The 27,166-nt window shown below is 39.7% G+C and overlaps 1 protein-coding gene across 2 annotated transcripts in view; it reads right to left on the bottom strand.

Moving 5' to 3' along the window:
• Window positions 1–212: 212 nt before the first annotated feature.
• The window catches only part of CPNE4 (copine 4), a 490,322-nt gene continuing 463,368 nt past the window's right edge, over window positions 213–27,166 (bottom strand). For both annotated transcript variants that reach the window (XM_012451237.2, XM_012451238.2), the window contains exons 12-16: window positions 19,401–19,455; window positions 16,354–16,405; window positions 13,560–13,693; window positions 9,166–9,402; window positions 213–1,967 (exon numbers count right to left, since the gene is read on the bottom strand). In XM_012451237.2, coding sequence (XP_012306660.1) covers window positions 1,833–1,967; window positions 9,166–9,402; window positions 13,560–13,693; window positions 16,354–16,405; window positions 19,401–19,455 — 613 coding nt within the window. In that variant the 3' untranslated portion in view covers window positions 213–1,832. The remainder of the gene's footprint in view (window positions 1,968–9,165; window positions 9,403–13,559; window positions 13,694–16,353; window positions 16,406–19,400; window positions 19,456–27,166) is intronic.

A 27,166-nucleotide genomic window follows, 5' to 3' on the forward strand; every position in this document is an offset into this window, starting at 1 on the left:
TCATGTCTTGGTTTGGGATTAGAAATAATCACCAAATATTTCTGTAATATAGTACCTAAATATTTCAATTCCTGGTTTATTAGAAGCAGCAATCCATGTTTCCACTGGACTATGAAAGAGCTACTTCTAATCTGAGGCCACATTATTTACATGAAATAAATTACTGTTAGGAAAATGCCTTGAAAAGAGAAACAAGACCACAACTCTTAGAAGAATTTTGTAAGTACCCAATTTATTAATAAAACAATATTGTTTAAATATTTATGATTTTTTTCAGTTATACAATTATACCATCATTCCCAAAATGTTGTGCTTTTGGTTAACATGTATTTGCAAGATTAGGATCTATAATTGCAACTATGGAAATCATACAAGGTATTTTATTTGCTTGCTAATACTGCTCCCCCCTTCAAACAAACAACAAATTTTGCCTTGTGATTTACTTATTCATCTCTCTGACCAAAAATATACTCCACTTTTTGCCTTTTATGCTTGCAAAAACACTTGTCTGTTTCTCTGCAAGAAGATCATACAAGTTAAACATACATTCTTTTGGTTCCAGACTGGCCAGCTTATATTGAAACAAAACACCTCCACCCAAACAATAATTCCAGGGATTTCTGCTTATAGAGTTTGCTCTCAGAAGTGATAGAAAGGAGAAAGAAGTTCCCACACTAACCTCAAAGGTCAACTTAGTGGACCAGATATCGGGAGCTGTACTGCATGGCCATTTGCCATGGGTAAGTTTCTATTGTTGTGGTTCCAGTGAAGACTCTTTGAGGTCACTTCTAGGGATTGACACCATCCATGCAGTGGTGTGTGATGCCACTTTTAAGAGGGCAGGGACTGGCCAGGAAGAGCACTTTCTAGTCTTGTCTAAGGAAGTGGTGTGAGTATAAAGCAGAGAGACTGATTTGAGGTGTGCAGCTTCTGGAGTCAGTCTTACTACTTTCTACTGTCACCTCTGAGACAGGCAGGACTTTTATGCTACTGTCAGGAAGAGGTGCCGTTCTCAAGCAGACTAGAAGCTGCCCTGTTTTTGATGGTTTCCGTCATGACACCCTAAAGTCTAGAACCTCACTCCTCTTGATGTAGTCCAGGGACTGCATTAACATCACCTGGGACTTTGTTAAAGATGCAAAATCTTGGGCCCCACAGAGACTTACTGTATCACAATCTGAATTTTAGAAAGACTGTCAGGTGATTTGTGTGCACAGTAGTGTGAGAGGTGCTGGGCCAGATGACTCAGATCTACCTCAAAGAGACCCACCTCAAAAAGAAGAGGTGGATAAACCTCTTCTTTAGCAGAGAGACCATTCTCAGTAGGGAGGAATTAGAGATAACAACTGCAAAAACAGTGTGGGTTTTTCTTTTTTTATTTTAAACATGCAAAATACAGTCCATGCATCTGCCATTTTAAAAAGTCTCTCATCCTATAGCAGATAAAACCAAGTATATTTTGGCTATCAACATTCAATAAATGTTTCAAAATGCTTTAGAGTGTAAAGATAAGAAATTTAGCAAAATTTCAACAAACCTGTATAAAAAATGGATACAGATACCATTGTATTTCAAGGCGACATGCTGTAATGTAAATAGTAAGTTATTATTATCTGTATTTCTTTGTAAAAAGTTAACAATACAAGGGTTTAACAGATCCAGGCCTCAGGGCTACACATGCAAAAAAAATGTCAGATAGTTAAAAATCACCAAAACGTGCTATTTTTAAATGTGTATGTGTTGTTTTCTTTTTAAAGTATAGGAGTAGAAGTATTAAATATGAAATATTAGCAGGAGTAGTATTTCAGAACTCTGTAAAACTGAGTGGGAGTTCATGGTGCTAGTGTTCTGGAAGAATCATACATTTCTGATGAACATTTTGGTTTAATTCCTTTGCCATTGTAATAGTCCACAACTTGGTTTGGGACTTCAGCCAACACGCTCTTTGCCAGGGCAGCTGGAGATGCCTGTAGGGAAGAAGAAATCATCATGACTTTGGCTTACAGTCCAAGGAACCAGACTCAGCCTAAAAGATTTGAATCCTGCTCGGAGCAACTAAATTTCATGTACTTTCATTCATTCATTGTTTGTCAAGGGTCTACTTCAAGCAAGAGTTATCAGATTATTGGAAAATGGATCTTTAATTTCATTATTAACTATTTTATGCCTGTCTCAAACTATGAAACGATTTACATCTGAAGATGAGTAAAAATTGGATGGAAGAATGAATTGTTCTGCAGTTTTATTTCTAATTTGCAGTCAATTTTAGGCACTTATTTATGTTCCAGGTGCCTCACTAGGGTTTAAGGGTCTATCCTATGGTTCTTGCCTCAGGAAGGTTGTAATCACATGAGGGGAGCTACGCATAGCCATTATTAACCCCACTATGGGGTAGAATATGAAATATGCTATACAGCAGCAACGTCACATCACATGGGAGCTTATTAGCAATGTAGACTCTCAGACCCAACTCAGAGCTAGTGATTCATATGCATATTAAAATTTGAGAAGCACTTCTCTAGACAGTCACAAACAGTGAGGCCATGGCATAAAAAGCAAAGAGACTAACTTATCTTGGAAGCTTCCAAGAGGAGGTGGCTTTTAAGCTGAGCATATTTTAACACATAGAGAAGGGGTAAGGGCATGGCATTTGACAATTCTAGGGACAGGGAGTTATCTGACGGAGCTGCAGGAAGTGTGTATGGTGGGTTGTGGGGGAGGAGGCTGTTGGGGAGATGCAGGATTGGTTGGGCATTTGGTTGGAAAATTGACTTGACACCCGGTGATGGAGAGTCTTGAATACTGCACTAATTCATTTAGCCTTTATTCTATCAGCCTTGTGGATCTACTGCATGGTTTGGGGGCAGGGGCACAGGAGGACCATGTGATTTATGGTGATGATTCTGCAGCGGAGAAAGGTTGAAGCTGATATCATACACGGACTCTGGAGTCACGCAGAGCTGGACTTTACTCCTGGTTCTGGCTTTTACTACTAACTGCGCAACCCCTGGGCAAGCAACTTCAATGGCCTGAGCCTCATTATTAGCTATTATTGAAGGAACTGAAAACTTGAGGCACACTTAACAAATGTTTGAGATTCCAAAAGAAAAAGGGTTGGACTAAATACAATGTAACCTGGTTTTCAGTTCTTTCTTTCCTGTGTGGCTTGCCACTTGGCCATTAAACTTTGTTAAGCCCCAGTGTTCTTAGAGGCAAAAGAGAAAAAAAGATTCACTCTATATCACAGAGTCTCAAAATAAGAGACATGTGTCTTTAAAGCAATCTGAAAACACTGTAAAGAGTTTTCCTAAAGTGATCTTTCACATTTTGAAGATATCATAGCATCATGGACATTTGTGATCTACAGATGTCCCTTTATTTTATAAACAACTTCAGGGTTGTGTGTCAGATCATGGTCCATGTGAATACCGGGGCAGATGCAAAAGTCATTTATACCCTTTTCTCCCTGGCTGTTTCTCATACAAAGGTTAGAAAGTCAAATCCTTGATTTTCCAGCTTCCTTTACATCTAGGGATGACCATATGACCCAATTCTATCCTTTGAGATATAAGGGAAAATTTCCTGGGGAAGGTTTTTTGGAAAGCTTTTCTTTACTGGTTAAAAGTTAAGACCTTTTCCTTGTAAAAAGTCTTTAACAATACAAGAGTTTAATAGATTCTGGCCTCAGGGCTACACATACAAAAAAATTGTCAGATAGTTAAAAATCACCAAAACATGCTATTTTTAAAGGTGTATATGTTGTTGTTTTTTTTAAGTATAGGAGTAGAAGTATTAAATATGAAATATTAGCAGGAGCAGTATTTCGAACTCTGTAAAAGTTTATGGTGGTCATGGTGCTAGTACTCTGGAAGATTTGTACATTTCTTTCTCTTTCTTTTTTTTGAGATGGAGTTTCACTTTTGTGGCCCAGGCTGAAATGCAGTGGCATGATCTCGGCTCACTGCAACCTCCACCTCCCTGGTTCAAGCGATTCTCCTGCCTTAGCCTCCCAAGTAGCTGGGGTTACAGGCACCTGCCACCACGTCTGGCTAATTTTTGTATTTTTAGTAGAGACAGGGTTTCACGATGTTGGCCAGGCTGGTCTCGAACTCCTGACCTCAGGTGATCCACCGCATTGGCCTCCTGAAGTGCTGGGATTACAGACATGAGCCACCAAGCCCGGCCTTGAAGACTTGTAAATTTGTGATGAACATTTCTATTTAATCCCTTGGCCATTGTAATAGTCCACAACTTGGTTTGGGATTTCAGCCAACATGCTCTAGACACAGTTGACTCTATGTCCCTCTCCTCTTCCTTTCTATCTTGAAAAAGAATGTGATTCCTGGAGTTATAGCAACCACTTTATCATTATGTAGGAAGAGCAAAGAGAATCACAGAGTGCTGGCTCTTGCACTGTTGTATCACTGATGTCAGCAGCGTTGAGACCCTAACTTCTAGCTACATGAGAAAAATATGTTCTATTTGTGTATTTCAGGGTTTCTCAATCTTGACACTCTTGACATTTGTGGCTAACAATTCTTTGTGTGGAGGATATCTGGTGCATTGTAGCAGCATCATTGGCCTCTACCCACTCTATGAATAGTGCCCCATATTTGTCACCATCAAAAATGTCTTCAGATATTCCAAAATATTTCCTGGAGCATAATGTTACCCTTGGTTAAGAACCATTTATGTAATCCTTGTAAGATGGATTTACTGTTGCTTGCAGTAAAAAATATTCTTAGGTCAGGCTGTCAAATAGATCTTCCTCTGATGATGGTAACATTCTATGTCTGTGCTGTCCAATATATGGGAGTTCTTAGTCTCATGTAACTATCGAGTCCTTGAAATAAGGCAAGTCTGACTGAGGAACTGAGTTTGAAATTTTATTTTCTTTTAATTAATTTAAATGTAAATAGCTACACATGATTAGTGGCTACCATATTGGAAAGTATTGTTCCCAAAGGATTCCCCCATCCCCTTGCATATCTGTGCGGGCAAGCAAATAAAGCTTTTGGGACATGTATTGGGTGGGAAAGGGTCAAGAATATGAATGAAACTGGTAATAACAGTAATAAAAACTTTATTTATTAACCACCTACATGGACTAGGCACTGTCTTAAGCTTTATATAGACAGCACCTTATCTTTGCAGTGGATGTATCATTTACCTCATTTTATAGATCAAAGTCTGTGGCATGAAGAGGTTAAATAACTTGCCCAGAGTCACATAGCTTAAAGCATACATAGTTTGAGTGTGTCTCCTGAATTAATGTGCTGGAAACTTAATTTTCAATGCAACAGTGTTGGGAAGTGGGGCCTAATAAGAGGTCGGTGTCACGGGAGCAGGTTAGTTATCATGAGAGTGAGTTGTTACAAAAGAGAGTCTGTCCCTTGTGCTTTCCTTCTCTCTGTGTCTTCCATGCTTGCTTGTGCCTTTCATACTTCTGCCATAAGATGACCCTTGCAGATGCCGGTGCTATGTTCTTGGACTTCCCAGACTCCACAACTATGAGCCAACTAAACTTCTGTTCTTTATAAATTACCCAGTCTGTGATATTCTGTTACACAAGCAGGAAAAAAAGACCGTAACTTCACTTGGGCCCTGTAGACTCTAAAGCTCTGAGTTATCATGCAGAGCAGAAAAAGAGAGGCAATTCATGAGTTAATGGCTTACATAAAATGATTTAAGCTGCTACCTTCCCTTTTATTTATGGCTCATTGAATTCAAAGTAGATTAGTTTGGGTAATGAAATGGCTTTCAAAATTTAATTTGAAATCCGTGAAGATGAGACGGGTGAGTATGCTCCTGGAGTTCTTCCTTGGTCATTCACAGAGCTGCCAGAGACTCTGTGTAGCACAGAGACTGTGAGCAGCACCGTACTTCCTTGCTCTGCCCCGAGCATTCCCCTTGTTGCCAATGCCCCTGAAATTCCCTGCTCTTCAAGGCTCTGTCTTTCCTCAAATACGTAACTTAAGCTGTCAGCCTTTTTCCATGGCTACTTCTCTCTGCTTTGAGGTCCCATAGCAACATTTTAATTCTTCTCAATCATCCACAGGTTGCTTAGCATGTGATTTTTCTGCTGACACCTTTGTCCCAGTCATGCAATTCTCCAGTAAATATCTTGAGGCCTGGATCCATGGTTTTATTACTTCACTGTGGTCCTAGAGACTAGCATGTACCTTGCACAGAACAAGCGTTCTATGAGTGTTTGGGGGAAGAGGAGGAGGCTTGAGGGTAGAGGTTAGAACCTTTCATAGTTCAGTGACATTGTGTTAGCACACGAGTGTGTGGGGGGAGGTAGGGAGGTGGGGGATGCAGAGGAGAGAGAGAGAGAGGGTGATTTGGAGAAATTCATGAATCTCCTAGAGAGTGAAGTCTTTGATCCTGCTTCACTAGGCAAAGTTATTGGTATTCAGTGATGTGGCTACCTGTTTGTCTGGATGAAAAGAGTATAGCATTAAACTCAGGAAGAATTCCCTTTCCTCTACATTAGACACCTTGGGTGGAACTAGCTTCGTTAATGAACATAATTGCAGCAAATTTAGTCTGCTCTAGCTCATCCCTCTTTGTAAAGAATACGACTTATTTTTGACTCTACTCCTTGCTGTCCACAGGCAGACAACTTGAGGGCTTAGTGCTTCTCTTTCATTAATGAGTACCTTTATTTGAAAATCTCTTCCTAGGGAAACTTGAAGATGGGATATAACAACAAAATTACCCCTCATCCACATGCATTGCCCTGGGAGCTTGTGGGAAGATTGATTGCTGCTGCTGCTGCTACTTGGAAAGTCTCTCAGTACTCAACTCTGTAGCCAGGGATTGATTTTCTGCACCTTTAATGATTTTAATTACACTGCAGCTCTCCTTAGAAGTAAAGTAGCAATTATGTGGCAGTACAGTTATGAACAATATCTCATCATTCAAGGAGCCCTGGAATGTGTAGTTTCTTCCCTATGAAATCTGGGCAGGTCATGAAATGTAGGGTTCAGATGAGGCTGCTGAGCTGGTGATTTATCTGAATTCTCACTTTAAAGCCTGTCCAAAGAAGGTGGCAGAACAAACAGCAATTTCTGAAGAGCATATGCTAAAGGCTCTCATGCTAGGATTGGTACCAGGATTACAGTCAGGTATGTATGAGGGTGGGAGGATGAATGGATCATTGTTTTGATGATCCATTTATCTTTCCACCTCTCATCTATAATTTCCTTACACAGTGTAGGTGAGATTCCAGTGTGAACTTAAATTGGGAGTCAGATGTGCCTGGACATATCTGATAAACTCACTATGAAGAATGTCAAGGAGTCATCCGAATGAAAGGTTTTGACTGGAGGAGAAAAGCTTGACCCAATAAGCTTCAAGTGGATGGGACGGCATCCTGCCTGACCTAAATAACTGATTTGAGCCCTGTGGAGGGAGGGACTGCAGTGGAAGCTAACGAAGATGTTTTCCAGCAGGGATCCTTGAGATGTGGAGACACAGACTTCACTGCATTAATGGCTCAAGTGACAGAGGGGACTCTGTAGCATGGAAAGGAGAGGATTCTCTTCTTTTCCAAGGAGACCATGGATATAAGCTTCAGGGTACTGAAGATTCTGGAGATTCCCTCCTGCCAGGGCAGCTCAAGTTTAGTCACCTGCCCCAGTGAGTGGTATTGTTGGCATCTGCAGCAGCACAGAGGGCAAGGCCTCAGGGGAAAGCAGGAGCTGGGCATATGCTCTGCTTTTGGGTGGCTTTCACAGGAAGCACAAAACAAAAAACACAAAGGCTATCCAGGAATACCCAAGTTACCCCCATAGATGCCAAGACACAGCTAGGATACTCTAGAGGGGTCTTCAGGACTGCCATTAGCACTGAGGAAGCCTTTTATGAATTCAAGATGTCCTTCGGGGTGATTATAGCTCAGTAGGTGCAGGGGTTTATGGAAATTTAAAAAGTTCTCCTTCCTCCATGGACACAATACATCAAAAGTTGGGAATGTGGAAAAACTGTCACTGAGCATTTTTTCCATGTCATACTGGAGCATTATCTAATGTTTCTGCTTCAAGGTTCTTGCGGAATGTAATGCTGCTTGACTGACTTACTATTTCTTATTGGTAAGAGTCCAAGACTGTAAAGTTAGGCATTAATTTATAGAAAAGTGATAGCATGCAAACTATTTCTGTCCCATAGAGAAGACAATTCAAAGATTACTTTTTTTTTTTTAACCCTCTTGGTCATCAATCAGTTTTCAATCTGCCTTAGCTAACTTATTCAGCACTTTAACTGGCTTATATACTCTTTTTTTTTTTTTTTTAGATGGAGTCACTCTTGTCATCCAGGCTGGAGTGCAGTGGTGTGATCTTGGCTCACTGCAATCTCTGCCTCCCTGGTTCAAGAGATTCTCCTGTCTCAGCCTCCCAAGTAGCTGGGATTACAGGCATCTGCCGCCATACCCAGCTAATTTTTGTATTTTTAGTAGAGATGGAGTTTCACCATGTTGGCCAGGCTGGCCTTGAACTCCTGAATTCAGGTGATTCACCTGCCTTGGCCATCCAAAGTGCTGGGATTACAAGGGTGAGCCACTGTGCCCAGCCTTATAAACTCTTTTGAACTAACTTTATGATCTTGTTTTGAAGGAGTTAAATAAACCTTTGATGCTGCTTAGTATATTTTTATAGAGGATTTATGTTTCTATCATTTTGGAAATACACTTTGCCAAGGCAAACACAGATTTCTGCCAGGGCACATGGCTTGACAAGCAAAACACAGGCTGCTTTTCAGTTTCTCCTTGGTACTTTGGGTGGGTACCTCTGAGCAGGGAACAAGCTGCTCAAGTGTACATGGCAGTCCTGGATGCACTAGAGATCCTAAATTATATGAATTATAGGGCAAGCATCAGTGAAACTTTGCCTACAATAGTTAGCATGACTCCTGATCTGTAACTCAATTTATAATTTTTTTCTTCAAAGAGTCATGCTCTACATATCCTTGTTGTGGGAGATGACATGGCCCAGGAAGGGATAGCTAAGCCAGGCCATCTCCCACAGCAGGGCTATGTAGAACATAGCTGATGTTGCTTCAGGAATAGGTAGATCACTATAAACATTGGTGGACAAATGTGGAAGGTGAGCATGCTTTGGTTCTGCTCTTCCATGGGAAGTGCCCCAGTATGTATATGCATACGTGTTTGAAGTTCCTGAAGGGCACGAACTGGACGATGTCTCGAAGAACAGGCTCTCCCTTGGGTGACCTCAGAATCCCATCGTCACCATCCAGCATCTGCATGTCACTGAAGTCAGCGTTCCCGACTCCCACGATGATGACTGACATGGGGAGGTGGGAGGCGTGGACAATGGCCTCCCGGGTATCGGCCATGTCTGTGATGACGCCGTCTGTCAGGATCAGCAGAATGAAGTATTGCTGCAGTCACATGCCCGATGACGACAGGGGATGAAGAGATGAGGGAGACAAGGGACAATACAATACCAGTTAGACACTCAGGTAGCTTCACTGCCCACTGAGCAAAGCAACGGTGCTAACAGACATTTTTTGAGCTTCTGTGCTGATAGTCCTAAAGCCTTAGGTTTTTGGTGAATGGAGCTTAAAGGTAGGCACAGTAATTATAACTTAATTATAATAAGTACTTGACTGACAGTTACAAAGAAAGAGAGCAGACCAAGAGTTAGGAGGACTGGCTTCAGTTCATTCTGTGAGAACCTGGGACAACCCCTTAACTCCTCTGTGTCTCAGCTTCTTCATTTCTCAAATGGGAGGTGGGACTCAACAATTTAGATGATTCCCTTTGCTTGAAGATATTTAAAAATCTAAAGCTGTACATCCAATACAATGACGGCTAGTCCCATGAGACTACTCAGCCCTTGGAAACGTGGCTAGAGCAAGTGAGGAACTCAATTTTATATTTTATTTAATTGTAATGATTTAAATTTAATGCTAAAAATGGATAATCAATTCAGTTATTAGAAACATTTTAAGTATGTTTGGAACAACTTAAGTACATGAATCTACTTTTTCAACTATCTATGAAATCTAAACAAAGATCAAGTATTTATGATGAAAACTTAGCATCCAAGTTGAGATGCTTAAGTATAAAATACATGTGGATTTTGAAGACTTAGCCCACAAAATAGAATGCAAATTATTTCATTAATAATTTTTATATGGAGTACATGCTAAAATGGCAATATTTTGGTTATATTGGGTTAAATAAAATATATAATTAAAGTGGCTTTCTCTGTTTCTTTTTACTTTTTAATGCAGTTACTGAAGAATTTAAAATTGTGTACATAACTGGTGTTATACTTCCACTGGATGGCACTAGTCTAAAGTCCTGCTATAAGACGGTCAGGGTGCAGTCTCTCCCTCTGAAGACCATGTGCCACGAAAGTGGCAGCCCTTCTCCGGGCATTCTTGCAGAAGCTTGCTGTGCTCCTGTGGCTTCCTGCTTTAAGTCCCGACTTCTGGCCTGCAGCCTGCCTGGCCCCTTTCCATCTGGAAAGCTGGAAGATGACTCAGCTGAGATGGGAATTGGAGGAAAGGTGCTACACTCAGCAGCACAGGGAAGCCTTGGGAAGTGCTTTGGGGTCTGGAGAATGATGACCCATTGGAGGTCATCACTGTTGTTAGTCAACATGAGAGGCACCATGGTGGGCTTTACTGGGTAAGAGGAGAGAGAAGCAGATGAGTCAGATATAGCTCAGGCTAAACAGAAAAGAACTTTCAATATAATCCTGCAAGATGTCCAACATTTCTAGGGAGTAAGTGTGAGATTAAGCCATTCGAAGTTGCCATATTTCAAAGGAAAAAGACTGGATAGAAGAGTGACATTTTGAAAACATCTGGTTTTGAGAATCATATACTTAAGGTTGCAAGTAGCTGTGTAGTGCTAAAGAGTCTCACTCATTGTCTTTTTTTTTTTTTCCGTGAGTCTGAAAAAATGTTTTAAACAAAAAAAATGTGAGCTGGAGACAGGTGAACTTCACACTATTATGAAGACAGCCACATGTTCTGAATGCCTTTCATACAGTCTAATGTAAAGGCCAATTCTATTCCATGTCCATTAACTAACCACTCACCCCTAGTCCTAGCTGAATCCCCAGTTTGGTTTGCAGATTCATTCAAGTTGTATATTTCCATTGATGTCTATACTTCTCGAGTTTTATATGTTCCCAAGGAAGTTGGCTTGAGAGTTTAGAGAAGGAGCTCAATAGGATGAAGTGACGAAGGAGGTAGGAAGGTGCAGAGGGAAGAGGCAGAAAGAGGCAACATTGGTGGTATAGGGATGGAGGGAAGGAGTATAGAATATACCAGAATCAAGCCCAGAGGAGCTGAAGATGATAATGAAATGCAGGGAAGGGCCAGTGGACTGAACCAAAGGCATGCAGTGATTGTCATTCTCTCTAGAGACCTTGGGAATTCTGATCTTTTCAAGTAGAAGAGACTTCAAATTTTAATTAAAACAGGGATACTTTATTTTCTGGTGTATAAGATGTGCAATATTTAAGATATACACCAATTTTACAAAAGAAAATTTAAAGTACTTTTCATCATATACATATGAAAAATAGAGTGGTTTCATATGCATTTTTAAAATAAGTATTTATTGAGTGTGCACTATGTGCAGGCACTGCTTTGTGTGTTAGGGATATACTAGTGAACAAGTCTTCTTATTGTAAAGTTTCCATATAAAAGTAGAGAGACATGGCTGGATGCAGTGGTTCATGCCTGTAATCCCCAGCACTCTGGGAGGCCGAGGCGGGCAGATCACGAGGCCAGGAGTTTGAGACTAGCCTGGCTGACATGGTGAAACTCCGTCTCTATTAAAAATGCAAAAATTAGCTGGGTGTGGTGGTGTGCGTCTGTAGTCCCAGTTACTTGGGAGGCTGAGGCAGGAGAATCACTTGAACCTGGGAGGCAGAGGTTGCAGCGAGCCAAGATTGCCCCACTGCACTCCAGCCTGGGTGATAGAGCAAGACTCTATCTCAAAAAGAAAAAAAAAAAAAAAGAAAGAAAGTAGAGAGACATAAAGTTAGTAGATGCACCTAAAGTATTTCAGATGATGATAACTACTAAGAAGAAAGTAAAGCTGAGACATGGTGTGGGTGGATGGGTTGGCTATTTTAGATAAGGTAACCAGGGGGAAATTTCAGAGGAGTTGAGAGTTGAGTAGAGCTGTTAACACAGTCAGAGAATGGATCATATGGAGGTTTGGGTGAGAGAAACCCTGGCAGGGGAACAGTAAGTGAAAAGGCCTGGAGGTGGGAATATGTTTGGTGCATTTGTGGAACAGCAAGGAGGTCAGTGTGGCTGAAATCTAGGGAGCAAAAGAGCAACTGATAAGAATTAAGATCAGAGAGGTAGGCAGAGATTAGATCCTATAGTGTCTTCTAAGCTACATCAGGGAATTTAGTTTTTACTCCAAGTATGATAAGAAGTATTGGAGGATTTAGAACAAAGGAATGATGTGATACTAATTACATTTTTAAAAGAACAATCTGGTTCCTGCGTGGAGTGCAGATTATAAGTGGAAAAAGTTAAGGACAGTAGCTAAAGCGTAAAGCAGAGTCAAGGGGGAGATTTTAATTTAAAACTGAAGATATTATAGAATGAGTATAATGGGAATGAGTCTTCAGTACAAAGGGTCATAGAAAGGAAAACAATAGATGATAGGAGAAAGAGCAAGAATATAACTGCAGAATCGAAGTTCCTGGATAATTCAAGAGATGTGCTCAAGTACACAGAAGAAGATGGTGACATGAGGTAGGAGCACGGTCCTCCATCTATTCTAACATGAAGAAAGGCTGAGAACATGCATACAGTGCAAGAGGTTAGGTGAATTGATGTCAGAATATAAGGGAGTAGTGTTTCTTTAAATAAAAACTCAGTACCCAGGATAAAATTACAGAGTAAACTTCAGACCTTGGTAATATTCTACTAAATCTGAAAAAAAATCATAAAGCTAAAAAGACATGTATTAATGTTATTAAAATAAATACAGAAGTCATTATGGTAATATATTTACTTCTAGAAGATTAGGGGCAAAACTCAAACTCTGGTCTTGGTTTGCATTTTTCTTAAGAAAACCAAGAGAATGTGAAACAAATTTTTGCTGTGATGTTTTGTGCTGCTGCGCTTTACCACCAGGAGGCAGAATCATCCATTGTTTTACTTCCTTGGTGCTTTGCTTCCATCTGTAGTATGGGTACCTTGAAAAACAAGCTTATTTTTAAAACTTTTTTTTTCTTTCCAAGGACAGGAGGTGGGAATGACATACTTTAGTGAATATAGTAGCTTCCATTGTTAAGTCTCTTTTGTGTTCAGACAACGTGGTAGACATTTGACATGTGCCCTCTCTCAGCCTCACAACCCAGCAAGGATGGGTTTGATTGTCCCCATGTTTTAGATGGCAAGACTGAGACTAGGGGGAGGTTAAGTCACTTGTCCAAATTCGCACGGGTAGAAACGTTGGAATTTATTGTCAGAGTGAGATGGGTGTGTTGGCCAATATCCAGATGAGGAAGAATAAGCTCCCTTTAGGAGGCAAATAGCCTCCTCCTTACCGATGCCTCCTTGGTGTTAGTTTCCTCTGATGCTGACTTGGCAACCTTCTGGATAATGGGGGCTATGTTGGTGGGACCGTAGAGTTGGAGCTTAGGAAGACAGCTCTGATAGGCTTCCACAACTCCTTGAATTCCTGAGGTGAAATTGGCAAAGATCAACAGTTCCAGAGTCCCTCCAAATACATTTATAGCCACACACACACACACAAAGGTAAAGCATTACCTTTCCCAAATAGTCCTTATCAACTCACATTTATGTTCTTAAGATAAAAAGGAATACTACATTGCTAGTGTTCTGCCTCCTTCCCCACCAAAATCATTCTCTTCTTTAAAAGCTGAAGTCAAATGCAATCATTTCCACAAAATTTTTTCTAATATCCCACGTTATACATAAGATTTCATTCAATCCTCATAGCATAATGAAATAGATGTTATACCCATTTTATAAGTGAAAAAACAGAGGCTTAGATCTGTTAAACGATCTGCCCTGGGTCACACAGCAAGTGTATTTAAGACTCGGGATTTAAATTTGGGTCTGCCTGGCTCTAAGCACTGTGTTCTTAGCCACTAGCAAACTGGCTTCAATGCCGCACTTTTCCCACACCATCTTGTTGACTCTAGTAGATACTACTTATGCCCCCTATAACAGTCAGGAGTTCCCATGACCATCTCTCCAGACATTACACTCTTTGTGGGCAGGAATCAGGACTTACTTTTTTTTTTGTATTTCCTCAAAGAGCTTGAGGCACTATTGAGCACATAGTGATGCTCACCAAGTGTGTGATGAATTAGCAAAGTGGCTGATATACTTATCTCCTGGGAGTTGAGTACAGATGAATGATGGTTATCATCAGGGACAATCCCTCCTTTAAAGGGGGGCTTCTATTTTGAGGCCATATGAGCCCAGGAAACAGAAAAGGATGGGACTCTGCTAGGAGAGATAGTTCTATCTGTGCAGCTTATTACAGCACTTGATACATCTTGACTGCACATTTCATGTTACCATTCTGATCCCACAGTAATAATCTCATTACAAATGATTTTTATTCAGATGGCTCCTCTTGTCTATGCCTGTGTTATCTTTTGTCTTCCCTATTTCAGCTCATTCTTTTTTTTTTTTTTTTTTTGAGATGCAGTCTTGCTCAGTTGCCAGGCTGGAGTGCAATAGCATCACCTTGACCCACTGCAACCTCCTCCCCCTGGGTTCAAGCAATTCTCCTGCCTCAGCCTCCCAAGTAAGTGGGACTACAGGTGCATACCACCACGCCCAGCTAATTTTTGTATTTTTAGTAGAGATGGGGTTTCACCATGTTGGCCAGGATGATCTCAATCTCTTGACCTTGTAATCTGCCCACCTTGGCCTCCCAAAGTGCTAGGATTACAGGCATGAGCCACTGCATCCAGACTTCAGCTCATCCTTCTATCCCTTTCTATTCTGAAACAGCACAGTAGTCCTGTTTTTGGCTAGAGGGATCCACACAATCCCCTTCTGAGATTGTTCTCCATAACCACCATGCACTGCAAAATTGCTCTTGGGTATTTTGGATCAGCAAGTTCTGTTCTATTCTGCTCTTACATACACGCTTCCAATCTCATTGACAATCCTGCACCCACTTGGCCTTGCCCCAAAACCTATTATTCTAAAGACAGATGCCAAGTCATTTTGCAGTCTGGTTCTGAAGTTAAATGATGCTGAATAGAAGCTCCTTATCTTTTTTTTGGTTCTTAAGTTTTTGCCTACGATAAGCAAGTTTGATTTCCTCAGAAATATCAGGCAGATGAATTCTAAAAGTATGAAATAAGCAAATACCAGGGTTTATATTTCATGCTGCTGCAGGGGAAACTACTCTTAATGGTTTCAGAATGGGGGCAGTTGGGCATGAGGAAATTCTAAACCATAATAAATTGAGGGTGGAGAATACATTAGTGGAAAAAATGGCAGAATGGAGATTGGGTCTTGGAGGTTACTATGTTCACACTCAATGGTATTGATATCATATTCTTGACCATTAACTGCTAGATGTCTCATACACTCTACTGGATCTGAATTAATCCTGATTTAGCCTCCTTCCTCCTTGACAAGAAGGAAGAGAGAGATAGGGATATTTCTAGTGCAAAAATGTCTTATGATCTTCATTGTAACATATGTATTTGGCTCTGTTACTTAGAAAACAGAAAAAATCATTCTAGAACAAAATTTATTGTAATAAATATCATCATAGTTGCAGCATCGTTATTTTGTGAAAACATGTTGGAGGGTTGTGGCTGGAAACAATGGAATGTGAACCAGAACTTTTGAGCAGGCCTTCACTGGCACGAAACCACAATGCCACTTGTTCAAACTCACTGAGGCCATGTCCTTGGCTAGTATGCTGAAAGTGGGAAATGATTTCCATGTTTACCCCTCTCCTTATACCTGTTCAGAGATGAAGGTGTAAAAACTAAACACTTGATGAAAATTTGAAAAGCAGAAAGAGGGATATTGTATCACTGCCTACCAGTGAAGTTTCTTTTATTATTATTATTATTATCCCTGGATTGGGATAAATATTATTGCTGTCAACTCAAGACCTCTTCTGCATTCTGTCTTTTCCAGTTCTTATTTTCCTGCTCTGTTATGTTATCATGGCTGTCTCTTGCCTTTGGAGTAGCACGGTTTATGTGGATCCCAAAAACCTGCTTCTCTGCTCTGGACAATTGTAACTAACATGCGACACCGGTGGAGAGAAACTAAAATGGGAAAGGTGCAAAGGGAAGGACTGTGACGCTGGCTTTTTCCCGTGTTGTGCTTTACCTGCACATTCTGGGTTGTCTTCATTAAAGTTGATTGCAAAGTCATGAGAGACCTAGACACCAATTAAAATTTAAAAAACAGGAAGAAAGGAGAATTACAACTTTAATCCAGTAAGAAGGCACTGGGATTTTAGAGTTTGCAAACAAATGCCCATTACGTTCATTATGTCTTAAGCAGTAGGAACCATTTCAAGCCTTTACACAATCAATCTGAGATGGAGGGTGAATTCTAAGCTCCCTGTGGAGTTAAGGTGACAGGAAGATTTTCTAGAATCAGATAAATGCTGTCAGAAGGGGAGAGTCAGGCTTATAAAAACTCCAAGAAAAGATTTCAGAAAGATAACTTCAAATAACTGCTAGATAGAACTGGCCACAGAACTGGCCAAACTGGCTGAGCTCTATTTGGATCCAGTGATTAAAAACAACAACAACAACAACAATAAAACAAAAACAAAAACTCACTAACTCAAGCTGTCTGCTCAACATGGCGATGGTTATAAAGGCTTCAGCTAAGCAGTTGATACTTAAGGATTATTAACATGATATGCAGAACTACAGTGCAGGAGGATTTTCACATATGTACAGGTAAAACAGCATTCTACTTTTGGAAATATAATAAAATAATATACCTTGTAATCTTCCAATACAAATTCTTCTACCTGGCAGAACCTATGCACCAGGTCAAGTAACATATTGTTTACTTTTTTCTTTCCAAAAACCTGATAAAACAAGATGGATGTTCTAGCATCTGGACATTTTTATTGAATCATTTGGTATTTTATGGAGAATTCCATTTCAAGGGACATTTCCAAGCTCTGACTCTTATGGATATCTATAAAATAGGTCCCTATGTTAAAAGACATCTCCTTCCTTTGTGGGAGGTGATTAGTGATTCTCTTGGTGCTTATCTTGTATTTCCTTTCTCTTAGCAGTTCCAGGTAAGCCAGTCGACTTCCAGTCATCTTATTTCCTTTGTTTATCTTAAGTTTTTTTCTGGTCTTCAAGGACTGCCTTGCTTGCCCAAGTGACAAGCTAAAAGTGACCCTTAAGAGTAATCAGCAATTAGCAGGAGATGATGTATACATACCCCAGCTCCCTTATCCCTTGGGGTCTGTGCTGTACATTGTCTCCTAGGGCTCTTCAGCAGAGTTAAGCACTAGTTGCCAACAGTGGTAACTGACTTGATGATATACTCTATGCTGACTTCCACTTACCAACCTCTATTGAGGTTTCCTCTACCTTTCAAATAAACTACTTACATCCAAATCCTTATCTCAAGATCTTTTTCTGAGAAAGTGCAAACTAAGACAGAGGTGCTTGTGTTTCAGTTTCAATGCATACTCTGAGATTTTGTCCTAAGAAATAAATTGTGGCAACCTCCCTGGGGACACCTGAGCTGCACAAATCATCAGTGCTTGTCGAGGAAAGGGGAAAATTAGGCATGGAAAAGGGGTATTTAAATATATTTGGGGATCAGAAATGGGGAAATATGAGAGATGCCTATTGAAACAGGAAGAACCAGGGGATTTTGCTGACAGGAAGGATGGAGTTATAGGATCAAGTGAGCAAGAGGACTTCAGGAAACAGCCAGAGTTACTCCAGGAAGGGAACCAGGAAGATGCTGTTAATGAGAAAAAGGTATGCTGCACAGCTCTACCCTCAGCCCTGTTGGGCCAACCTGAGGCTGGGAGACCACCGCCTGGTGGGGATGTGATGAAAACTCGATAATCCCTGGGTAGTCAGCGGCTCTAAGAAAGTGGACACTCACATGTTTACATTCCAGATTTGAAGGGATCTATATCTCCTCAGCTCCAGCTTATTCTTGTATAGATTATCTTTTAATCTTAGTGTTGCCAGGCCTTTCAGGTTTTCAAGAGAAGCCAGAAATCTGACATTTCATATGAAATTGCTGAATTGGTCTTTTAAAAGTTTGTCAAATATAACACATTTGTGGCCTTAGTAATGTCTAAAGGCCACCAGTCGATAACTCTTGTTCTATATTCTTTCTCCCCACAAGCTCTGTTTCCAATAAATGCTTCTAGAATTATGTAGCTATGCCCAGCAGGAAGGCCAGTGTGGAATACAAGGCAAAAAAGAAAGAGAACAGGTCTTGGAGACATGCCATTCCATCCACTGTTCACTCTAGGAGCAACAGGGAGATTGATTTCCTCTTTCAAAAAGGACACATAAGGGGAAAGCCCTTATGTGATGGCTCTAGTGAGGGAGCAAATGTCAGCACCTACCTCCTGACCTGTGGCTCAGACACAGCTAGTAAAAGAGAAATTCAGGATTGGGTGGTGTTGTTTGTACTTAGCTCAGACCTCAGAGGCACTGGTAAAGTGGAGGCTGGGCAGGTACCCTGCTGTTTCTCCAAGGCCCTCCCCACCTAGTGAGCATGAGTTCTCTGTGGAGAACGTCCTATAGAAGCATCTAGAATATCACAGTAGTGTCTCAGCCTCATCACAGTGCAAATTTATCTACACACAATCTTTACCTTTTTTCTGTCATGAGAAATCATTATCAAAAACAAATATAATTCCAATGTCATCATAAGAACATTTCAGCTTCCCAATTCTCTAAGTCATAATAGTTCTTTCTTCACAACTTTTCTGTGTCTCCCATTCCAGATTTGGACTAGAAGACTTGGGATAAGGAATTTTGTAGACTCCCCTGTCATGGACTTTCCCAGTTGGCATTGCCAATAGAATTCTGTTTCCCAGGGGATATATGAATGGATAGATTCTGAGCCCCTTAAGATCAACTTCCTGAGTGTTTTCTCAGACTGTGATCACATTTATAAGAAACTAAACAATCAAATTCTTCATCTGGACCTCTGAGAAGACCCATCCAAAATACCAGGAGATAGGGTTTCATCAAGAGACAGGTTCTAGGGAGTTAATCTCACTGATTCCAAAGACCATTTCTGACTCTTTCGGCCCTACTCACATGGTTATGTTAGAGTCAAGAGAGTGAGACTGCTGCAAAGAAAACCCAAGTTATCCTTTGACCAAAGCAAAGTGGAAGAAGATCTCATCTTTACTCACTCACCGTGTACTCTGGAGGTATCCTGGCACCAAACCCAAAGGCAGGGAACATTTTGTCACTGAAACCAAAATGAAAAAAAGAAAAAAGAAGTTGCTTCATTTATTCATTTAATGAGGAAGAAAAACATGAACCTACGTTACCTTGCTAGGCCATGTTGCTATGCCAGTGCTGACTCATGCTTCTTGATTATCTGTGATGAGGGGTAGCAATAGCATGGATAATTTCAATCAAGAAATAACCCCCTAAGTTCATCACAGTTATTAGTCTACAACTTCTCCCTTAATTTTTTTTGCTAGATTCTATACTAAGAAAGAAACTGGCCCTACAGTTTCACCAATGGCCCCCACTCCAACTTTCTGGTTTTTTTTGAAAAGGGACCATGAACTAGGTAACTAGGTGAGTGTGTTAGAACATTTTGTATGTATTCAGGGAGAGATTGTTATTCCCCTTCTACAGGTGAGGAAATGCCTTGAAAGGTAAAGTGACTTGCCTAAGATCATGCTGCTAATTAGAGCTAGAGTTCAAATACAGACAAGACTGAATCTAAGTGGATATTAAAAAGCAATGGGGCCAGGTGCAGTGGCTCATGCCTGTAATCCCAGAACTTTAGGAGGCCGAGACAGGGAGATCACTTGAAGCCAGGAGTTCAAGACCAGACCAGCCAACATGGAGAAATCCCATCTCTAATAAAAATACAACAATCAGCCAGGCATGGTGGCACACCCTTGTAATCTCAGCTACTTGAGAGGCTGAGGCATAAGAATTGCTTGAACCTGAAGGTGGAGGTTGCAGTGAGCCATGATGGCGCCACTGCACTCCAGCCTGTGCAACAGAGCAAGACTCCATCTCAAAACAAAAACAAAAATAAAGCAGCAGAAAGCTTGTAAGATTGGCTAATTTGACAGAGCTTGGTTCCCTTTACATGACTTATTGTGCCCACCACCTAATCACATGCAGCGATAAGCTGTTTACATGTCTTGTTTTTTGAACTCAAAGAGACCCTGTCTTTTGTATTAAAATCTTTATATCTCCACTTTCCTGTCTCAACTGTCCCCTGCCCTATCCTTTATTATAGTACTTGTCATAGAATGTGTGCTGAATAAATAGTTAATGAATACATAATCCATGAATTTTAATTATGAAAATGTAGTCATATTCTATGAAAAGGAGGGAGAATTCTTGTGAAAACCCAAGAGAGTCACTTACATATTTTTTGGTTTGAGTTATCTTATGCACACTGGAGTTTCTCTCCTAATTATTCATTCACATATATTGGATCTTAACTCTAACTTTATTGTACTATAGTTGATAGAATGGGGAAGAGAATAATTAACATTTATTGATGCATACAATGTACAAGGCACCTGCTAAATGATGTACATACTTATTAAATTCTCACACAATCCTGGAAGCTTCACCTACTTATTATTCCCATTTTACAGGTAAATAAAACCTCAGAAAGGCTAAGTGGCCTGTGGTGATTACCAAGGAAAATTATGTGATTTCAAAGCCCATGCCTTTTCTGTTATGCCATTATAATTTAATGATTTTATATAGTATTAAACGTGATTTCCTACTGGTACTTCCAGTAATCTGACCCCCTGACTAGACAACAAATAAGACCCTCTTTAATCAAATACTGTGCTGTCAGGTGGCTGTTGCCACAGGGCTCTTGGCAAAGGTATGTCCTTCTCATGTTATCTACCTTTTATTTCTTCTCCCATTAAGAACATAACTGAGATTTGTTCTACATTTTCTACATTTCTCTGTTCTTGGTCTATCAGTCAATTCAGGTTAAGGCTCACTGTTCTAAACATCTGTAAGCAAAAGGGGATGAGCCCCACCAATCCACAGACTGACAAAGAAGTCAAAGTAGCAAAGCCAGATTCTCCTTTATCACCACCTAACTGATTTAGAGGTCATTACTAGCCAATGATGGTTTCGACAAAACTTCACCAAAACATAGTCAACTGTATCAAATTTGGGGTTAGGGGTTGGGAGAAAAAAGGAAGGCAGAATTCTTTGAAATCAAAGTGTAAATTCTCCAGAAAAATCACCAACTCCTGTTTCTCCTCAGTGTTGGGTCAATTCAGGCTTTGTGGTGTATTGCATCTAGCAGGTATTAGAGAAGGTATTGATGCGGGTAAATAGAGACTCAACACAGCTTATGAAGGATTAGCTACAGATAGGAGAAAATATACTTCTGGTCCTTGGACATACTGAAATACTTTGCCTCAGCAATTCCTCCTTAAACAAAACAAGCATGGGCGGGATAGAAGAGATCTGTGGGGGGATTTTAGGGTACTTTCTAGTTAAGACTGAAATGAGGCTTTCCTGGGTGGAGGATGGATCATGGTCCTCGAAGATAACTCAGAAGTCAAAATAGAGAAACTGGGAGTCTCAACATCCATTCTTTTCTTTTCTTTCTTTCTTTCTTTCTTTTTTTTTTTTTGATGAGTTTAGGAGGGGCAAGCTCTAATATCCATCCATTTCTAATCCCTATGGTGTTGTAGCGTTAATGATATTCCTTTTATACTTTCTAAGCCACCCTTGGGGATTCAAAATTTGCTGAGCATGATGCACTGTTATGTAATTGAGTTTCAAGAGTAGGAAGGTAGGGAAAATGCCTCACCTACAAGGGGAATAATTAATGAGCCAGGAGGGATAAATTCTCTGAACTTAGCCACCAGAAAGCCTCTAACTAATAAACATTCTAAAGAAAAAGCTTTAAGCCTAAGCACAATGGATTTAAACATCCATTATTTCTGTTTTAAAATAAAACTAGGCAGAGAAGAGTCTTCTTATACAACAAGTAAAAGAAAGCAAGTTGAGCACAAAAGAAAGCATCTGTATCCTAACACTTTAAGACCTCAACATTGGATCCGCTCGGCACCCAACAAAAGGACATTTAGCAACTGATGGGAAAATGATTGATAAAGACAGACCATCTGGAAAATTCAGGGGTCTATTACCACATGGGTAAAGGCAATATTCCTCATAAACAGAATAAAATAGTATAATATACAATAAAAAAGCCCAGTTTCTTCAGTGGTAATGAATAAGCTGTCCTGACCTTTTTAGGAGTGACTATTGTCAAATGACCTCCAGAGGGAAGATTGATTTTTAACCACTATTTTCCCCTTTCTGTTCAGGAAGATTTTAAAATTAAAACATTAATAAACATAAAGAAAAATTACTGTATCCATAAGGAAATGAAATTCAGAGCAATATGGCATTTCAGAGCACTTAGACATTTAATGAAAACTGTTCTCTAAAGCAGAGGTCTTAAAACTGGGATACCTGGAAATGCAAAGCACTTCTGGGGATATGAGAACATGGCTTCTTTTTTTTTTTTTTTAAAGGGAAATCAGTATTCAGTTCCTCCTCATCCATATGTATTTTTTGCTGAAACTGATCTTCTGGGAATGCCTGTGATGGAGAGACCTGTTCTCCATTCATACCTTTCCTTTCACTTATCCTTCTTTTTTACCTATTCTGAATCTTAACCATCATAGTCCATTGCTCCAGAGTGTAAAAACTCCGTAGCAACATAGACAAGAATAATTCTAAACATGAATGTTTCACTAGGAAAAAACATCCTTTTGCAAGTCAGGTAGTTGCCAAGTTTTGCTTTAAATAAATTTTGGCAAGTGCTGATGTCAGCTGGTAGATCATTGAAGAAAACATTTTGATGATTGGCCATTATGTAATTTTTTTGGTATATAACTTGAAAGAATTGAGTAATACTGCTAGTCAAATTATTTATTTTCATATACTTATTTATAAGAACATGTTTTCTTACAATTTACATTGATAAGAGCAAAAAATAGAATTGATGCTCGACTCTCCCATTCTAGTACTGGGTAGCACTCATCTGAAGCTCTATATACTAATTGGAAAAATGCCCCATTATCTGTTTCAGTAAGAGCTGATTTCTGATAGGTATTTATAGAAAAAAATTATACTGAAATTTCTAGTATGCTTATGTTCTTTTGATCAACTATGCGCTAGTAATAATTGTAATAAAACCCAGATATATTTTAAATACTTTACATTTTTTCATCTTAGAAATTTTTAGAAACTAAAAAATTTTAAATTTAAATTTTGATTACAGAAATATACAGTGATCATAACAATGTCAAACCAAATATATTAAGATACATTAGGATAAAATCCTTAGGGGAAGAGAATGGAAATATAAGTTGGTGAAAAGGAAGGAACAATTACAATGCTCAACTCATATTGAAGAGCTTGCTCAGTTTTTACAAAATGGATGATGGTGGTTATCAAAGAGTTATGGCATTTAGATTCTACTTGACACAGTCACAAGAGATATGTAAGAGTTTTATTATTAAATGTCCAAATTTACAATACACTAGAATTTTCATTCTTTGTCACTAAATAAACTCATGATGAAAAATGTTATATTTCAGTGAAAAATGCGACAGCTATATATTTTTATAAAATTCTTTTTAAAAGTATATGAGCAAAAATATTTTAAAGATCATTGGTCCAAAGTGAACTTTAGAACTCACTCTACAGTTCCATCTCCGTTTGTGTTCAGATCATTTTTAAAATATAAATCTAGGGTATTAAAGATAATAGCCCCTGTCATTTATTGAGTATTTATTGTCATTTATTGAGTATTTATAAGAGGTATTAACTAGCTGCTTTATATCTAATCCTTATAACTGCTCTGCAAGGGAAGTGAGATACATCTTCAATTAAAATAAAGAAAATCAAAGTCCATAGGATGTAAATCTTATGACAACAGAGGTAGCAGAGCTAGGGTCTGAACCCAGGTCTACCCGTCACCAGTTCCCCATGCTCTATCATCCCGGTTGACTCTGTCCTCATAGAAGGCTTGTCTGGTATAATTATTCAGAATAAGGAGAATAAATCCATCCACATTCTAATAACAACAAAGCTGAAGGACAAATTCTGATCAGCCCAGAAATTATCATCCCCAGAACTCCCTCCTTGACCACCCCTCTTCCCACAAAGGATAGAGTTAGCCCTTCCCTCTTTTATACAGTTCCCATCCCTATACAGGGTAACACTTCCCTGGCCATGCTGGGCTGTAATTTACACAAGTTTCTCCCCAATGAGATTGTGGGCTACTTGGGGAAAAACTGTGCTTCATTAAATATTCTGTCTTCACAGCTCCCCACGAGGTGTTTGGTGCTTAAGTAGATGCGGCATTGGACCTTAGCCATTGCATCTGACCCATCTCTCACGATTTAACACTGTGTCTCAATGCTGGACGTCTAGCTGGATAAAAAATTCTAATTCCAGGATGCACACCAACAATTTAATCAGAGACTCTGGGGTGGGGTTCAGGCATCACCACATTTTAAAGCTTTTCAAATGGTTTCAATGTGTGGCCAAGGCTGAGAACCACTGACTGACATAGAGTGGAAAAGGTAGCACTGTGATTTGAACTGTCTTCTCATCACTAAACAAGTGCTCTACACTTGAAAATACCTGTCAGATTGGGTGTCAGTTCTAACTTTGTCTCCTTGTACCATAACCACCACACCATGGAGAAACCATGCTTTGGTTTCTGATATCTGTCTCATTCTGGGGTAGACACGTCTATAAAATGGCAATCTGTATTTCCAAGAAATGAACATGGTCAGTTTCTATACTGTCTTGACAGCAGATAGGCCACGCTTTTTATTAGAGAACATGTCAGGTTTTCAGAGACCCATATCCCTGCTGGCCCCGAAGAAAAGATGTCACCTTGGCCTTGAGCTGTCTAGGGAGACCAGGATACAGAAGCTAGAGAAGTGCTACAACTTGAGCTTGTGAGGGCCTGTGTGTGTGTGCACATGCATGCATGTGTGTTTTTTTGTATGTGCACAAATAGTTATGCTGGGGTGGGTGGTCAAGGCAGAGGGAATGCACAGTATCATCTCTTTCAGAGGCTGAAGGATACAACAGGCAGGCAGGCTTGAGGACCAGCTGTCTGTGGGAAACTTCCCTTCAAGGCCATTCTGAGAAGAGTTTTATCCATCTCTCAAGCTGTTCTACTTCATGGATCACCTCATAATGACCTGGTAGCAATGACTGTACAAGGCAGAAAGAAAACTCTTGGCTGCTAGAGGCTGGGAGGAATTTCTAAGGCTCATGGGGATTAGAAACCTCTGTGTCACTGCAGGAGGGGGAACAATGCCTTCTGTCAGTTTTTATTCAAGTGTTTCTCTTTGAGCACCAACCTCACTGACTTTGATGTGAGAATAAATTAATTCCAGAGCCCCGACTTGAAATTTCCTGACTCTGCCTGTCTATTGTCTATCCACCCACACAAAGGAGAAACAGCGGAACCTTGTCAGTTTTCAAGCCAGCAGCTTGCAATACACATTCTTCTAGGGAGCTTCTTTAAAGGAGCACTGGAGTTTTCCAATCCTTTTTCTTCCTTAAGTATTTGCCCATTTTAATGTTGAGCTGCTTTCTATATATGGAAAAAATAATTGTTCCACTGAGCTGTAGAAACTATATTTTCTTGGCCAGTTGGGGATGATAACGTCAATCTTACTCTATTAAAAATTTTTAAACAATAATTTATGATGATTCTTCATGTAACTCCTAAGGTTTCATATCTTATTTTTATATTGAATCTGCATTTTTGAGGGAACAAAAAATGCTCCCCAGACTTTGTCTGGCTCACAGAGGGATAAAAGCTTTACAAGATATACATGTCACTCTGACTATATTCTGCATTTTGCATGTGAGGCAATCAGGAGATGGAGATGTTCAGCAGCTTGTTCACGATTATCCACTAAATTTGCTACAGTAAGGGCACTTAGGCTTAGTATCTTGATTTCTGGAAAACCTATCAGTCCTCTCTTTGCACTTTATTAGAGTGCCTTCTTCCCTGCAGATTTAGAATTAATTTTTAATTAAGCATCTACTGTTTGAGATATGTGTTAAGTGCATTTACCTACCTTTACTTTGCAAGCATTTTGAGATTGAAAAGTTATGAATCCTGAAGATACTCTTCTGCTTCTTGCCTTTCAACATATTCACACATTATTATACTAGATTATTAATGTGTGTGTGATACAAAGAAGGAAGAAAATTATTGGTTTTGTGTCTTGGGGAAGTTTGGAGAAGTTTCCAATGTAGTGGATACAATTGGCCTGACTTTTCTCTCCCTGGTGGAAATACTCATATGACACAAACCTCTCTAAGAACCCCACCACCACCACACCACCTGCACTGGGGCTTGAAGAAATCAGTGTTGAAATTCAAGTGATCTCAAGTTAACTCAAAGGAGTTTTTCACAGTCAATACCTCAAGATTAAGTATAAGAGGTGTTTTTCCAACAAGATAATTTAAAATAATAATTGACTTCTTTCCTAGATGTACAGGAGAGGAAGTTTCAGCAAGGGTCTGAGTGTTTAAAGCTCTTTGATTTTACTGGACCTGTTCATTCTCCAACTGCCTTTGTGCTACATTTGAGTCACTGGTGATGACAGAGCTTAATCCAGAGACACAGGCAGGCAGGAGACTGTCTGCACCTTTCCCATTACCCTGTTCTATTAGTTTCTCTGTACATTCTAGTCATGAGAAGGTGTCATTTCCTGTGATGTGGAGGATAACAGGTTTTTAATATGATTATCACCAATTATGACACTAGAAGGAACAGAAATCATGCTATCTTACAAAATTCATCTGAAACCTAAAGGACAGAGTTGCTTTCTTTATTTTCCTTGTCTGAAAGGTCAATTTGTCACTGCTCATTATTAACTAGCTTTGGTTTACAA

Source organism: Aotus nancymaae, unplaced genomic scaffold (assembly GCF_030222135.1).
Source record: "Aotus nancymaae isolate 86718 unplaced genomic scaffold, 86718_ANA_hifiasm-v0.15.2.pri h1tg000019l, whole genome shotgun sequence".
Taxonomy (NCBI): domain Eukaryota; kingdom Metazoa; phylum Chordata; class Mammalia; order Primates; family Aotidae; genus Aotus; species Aotus nancymaae.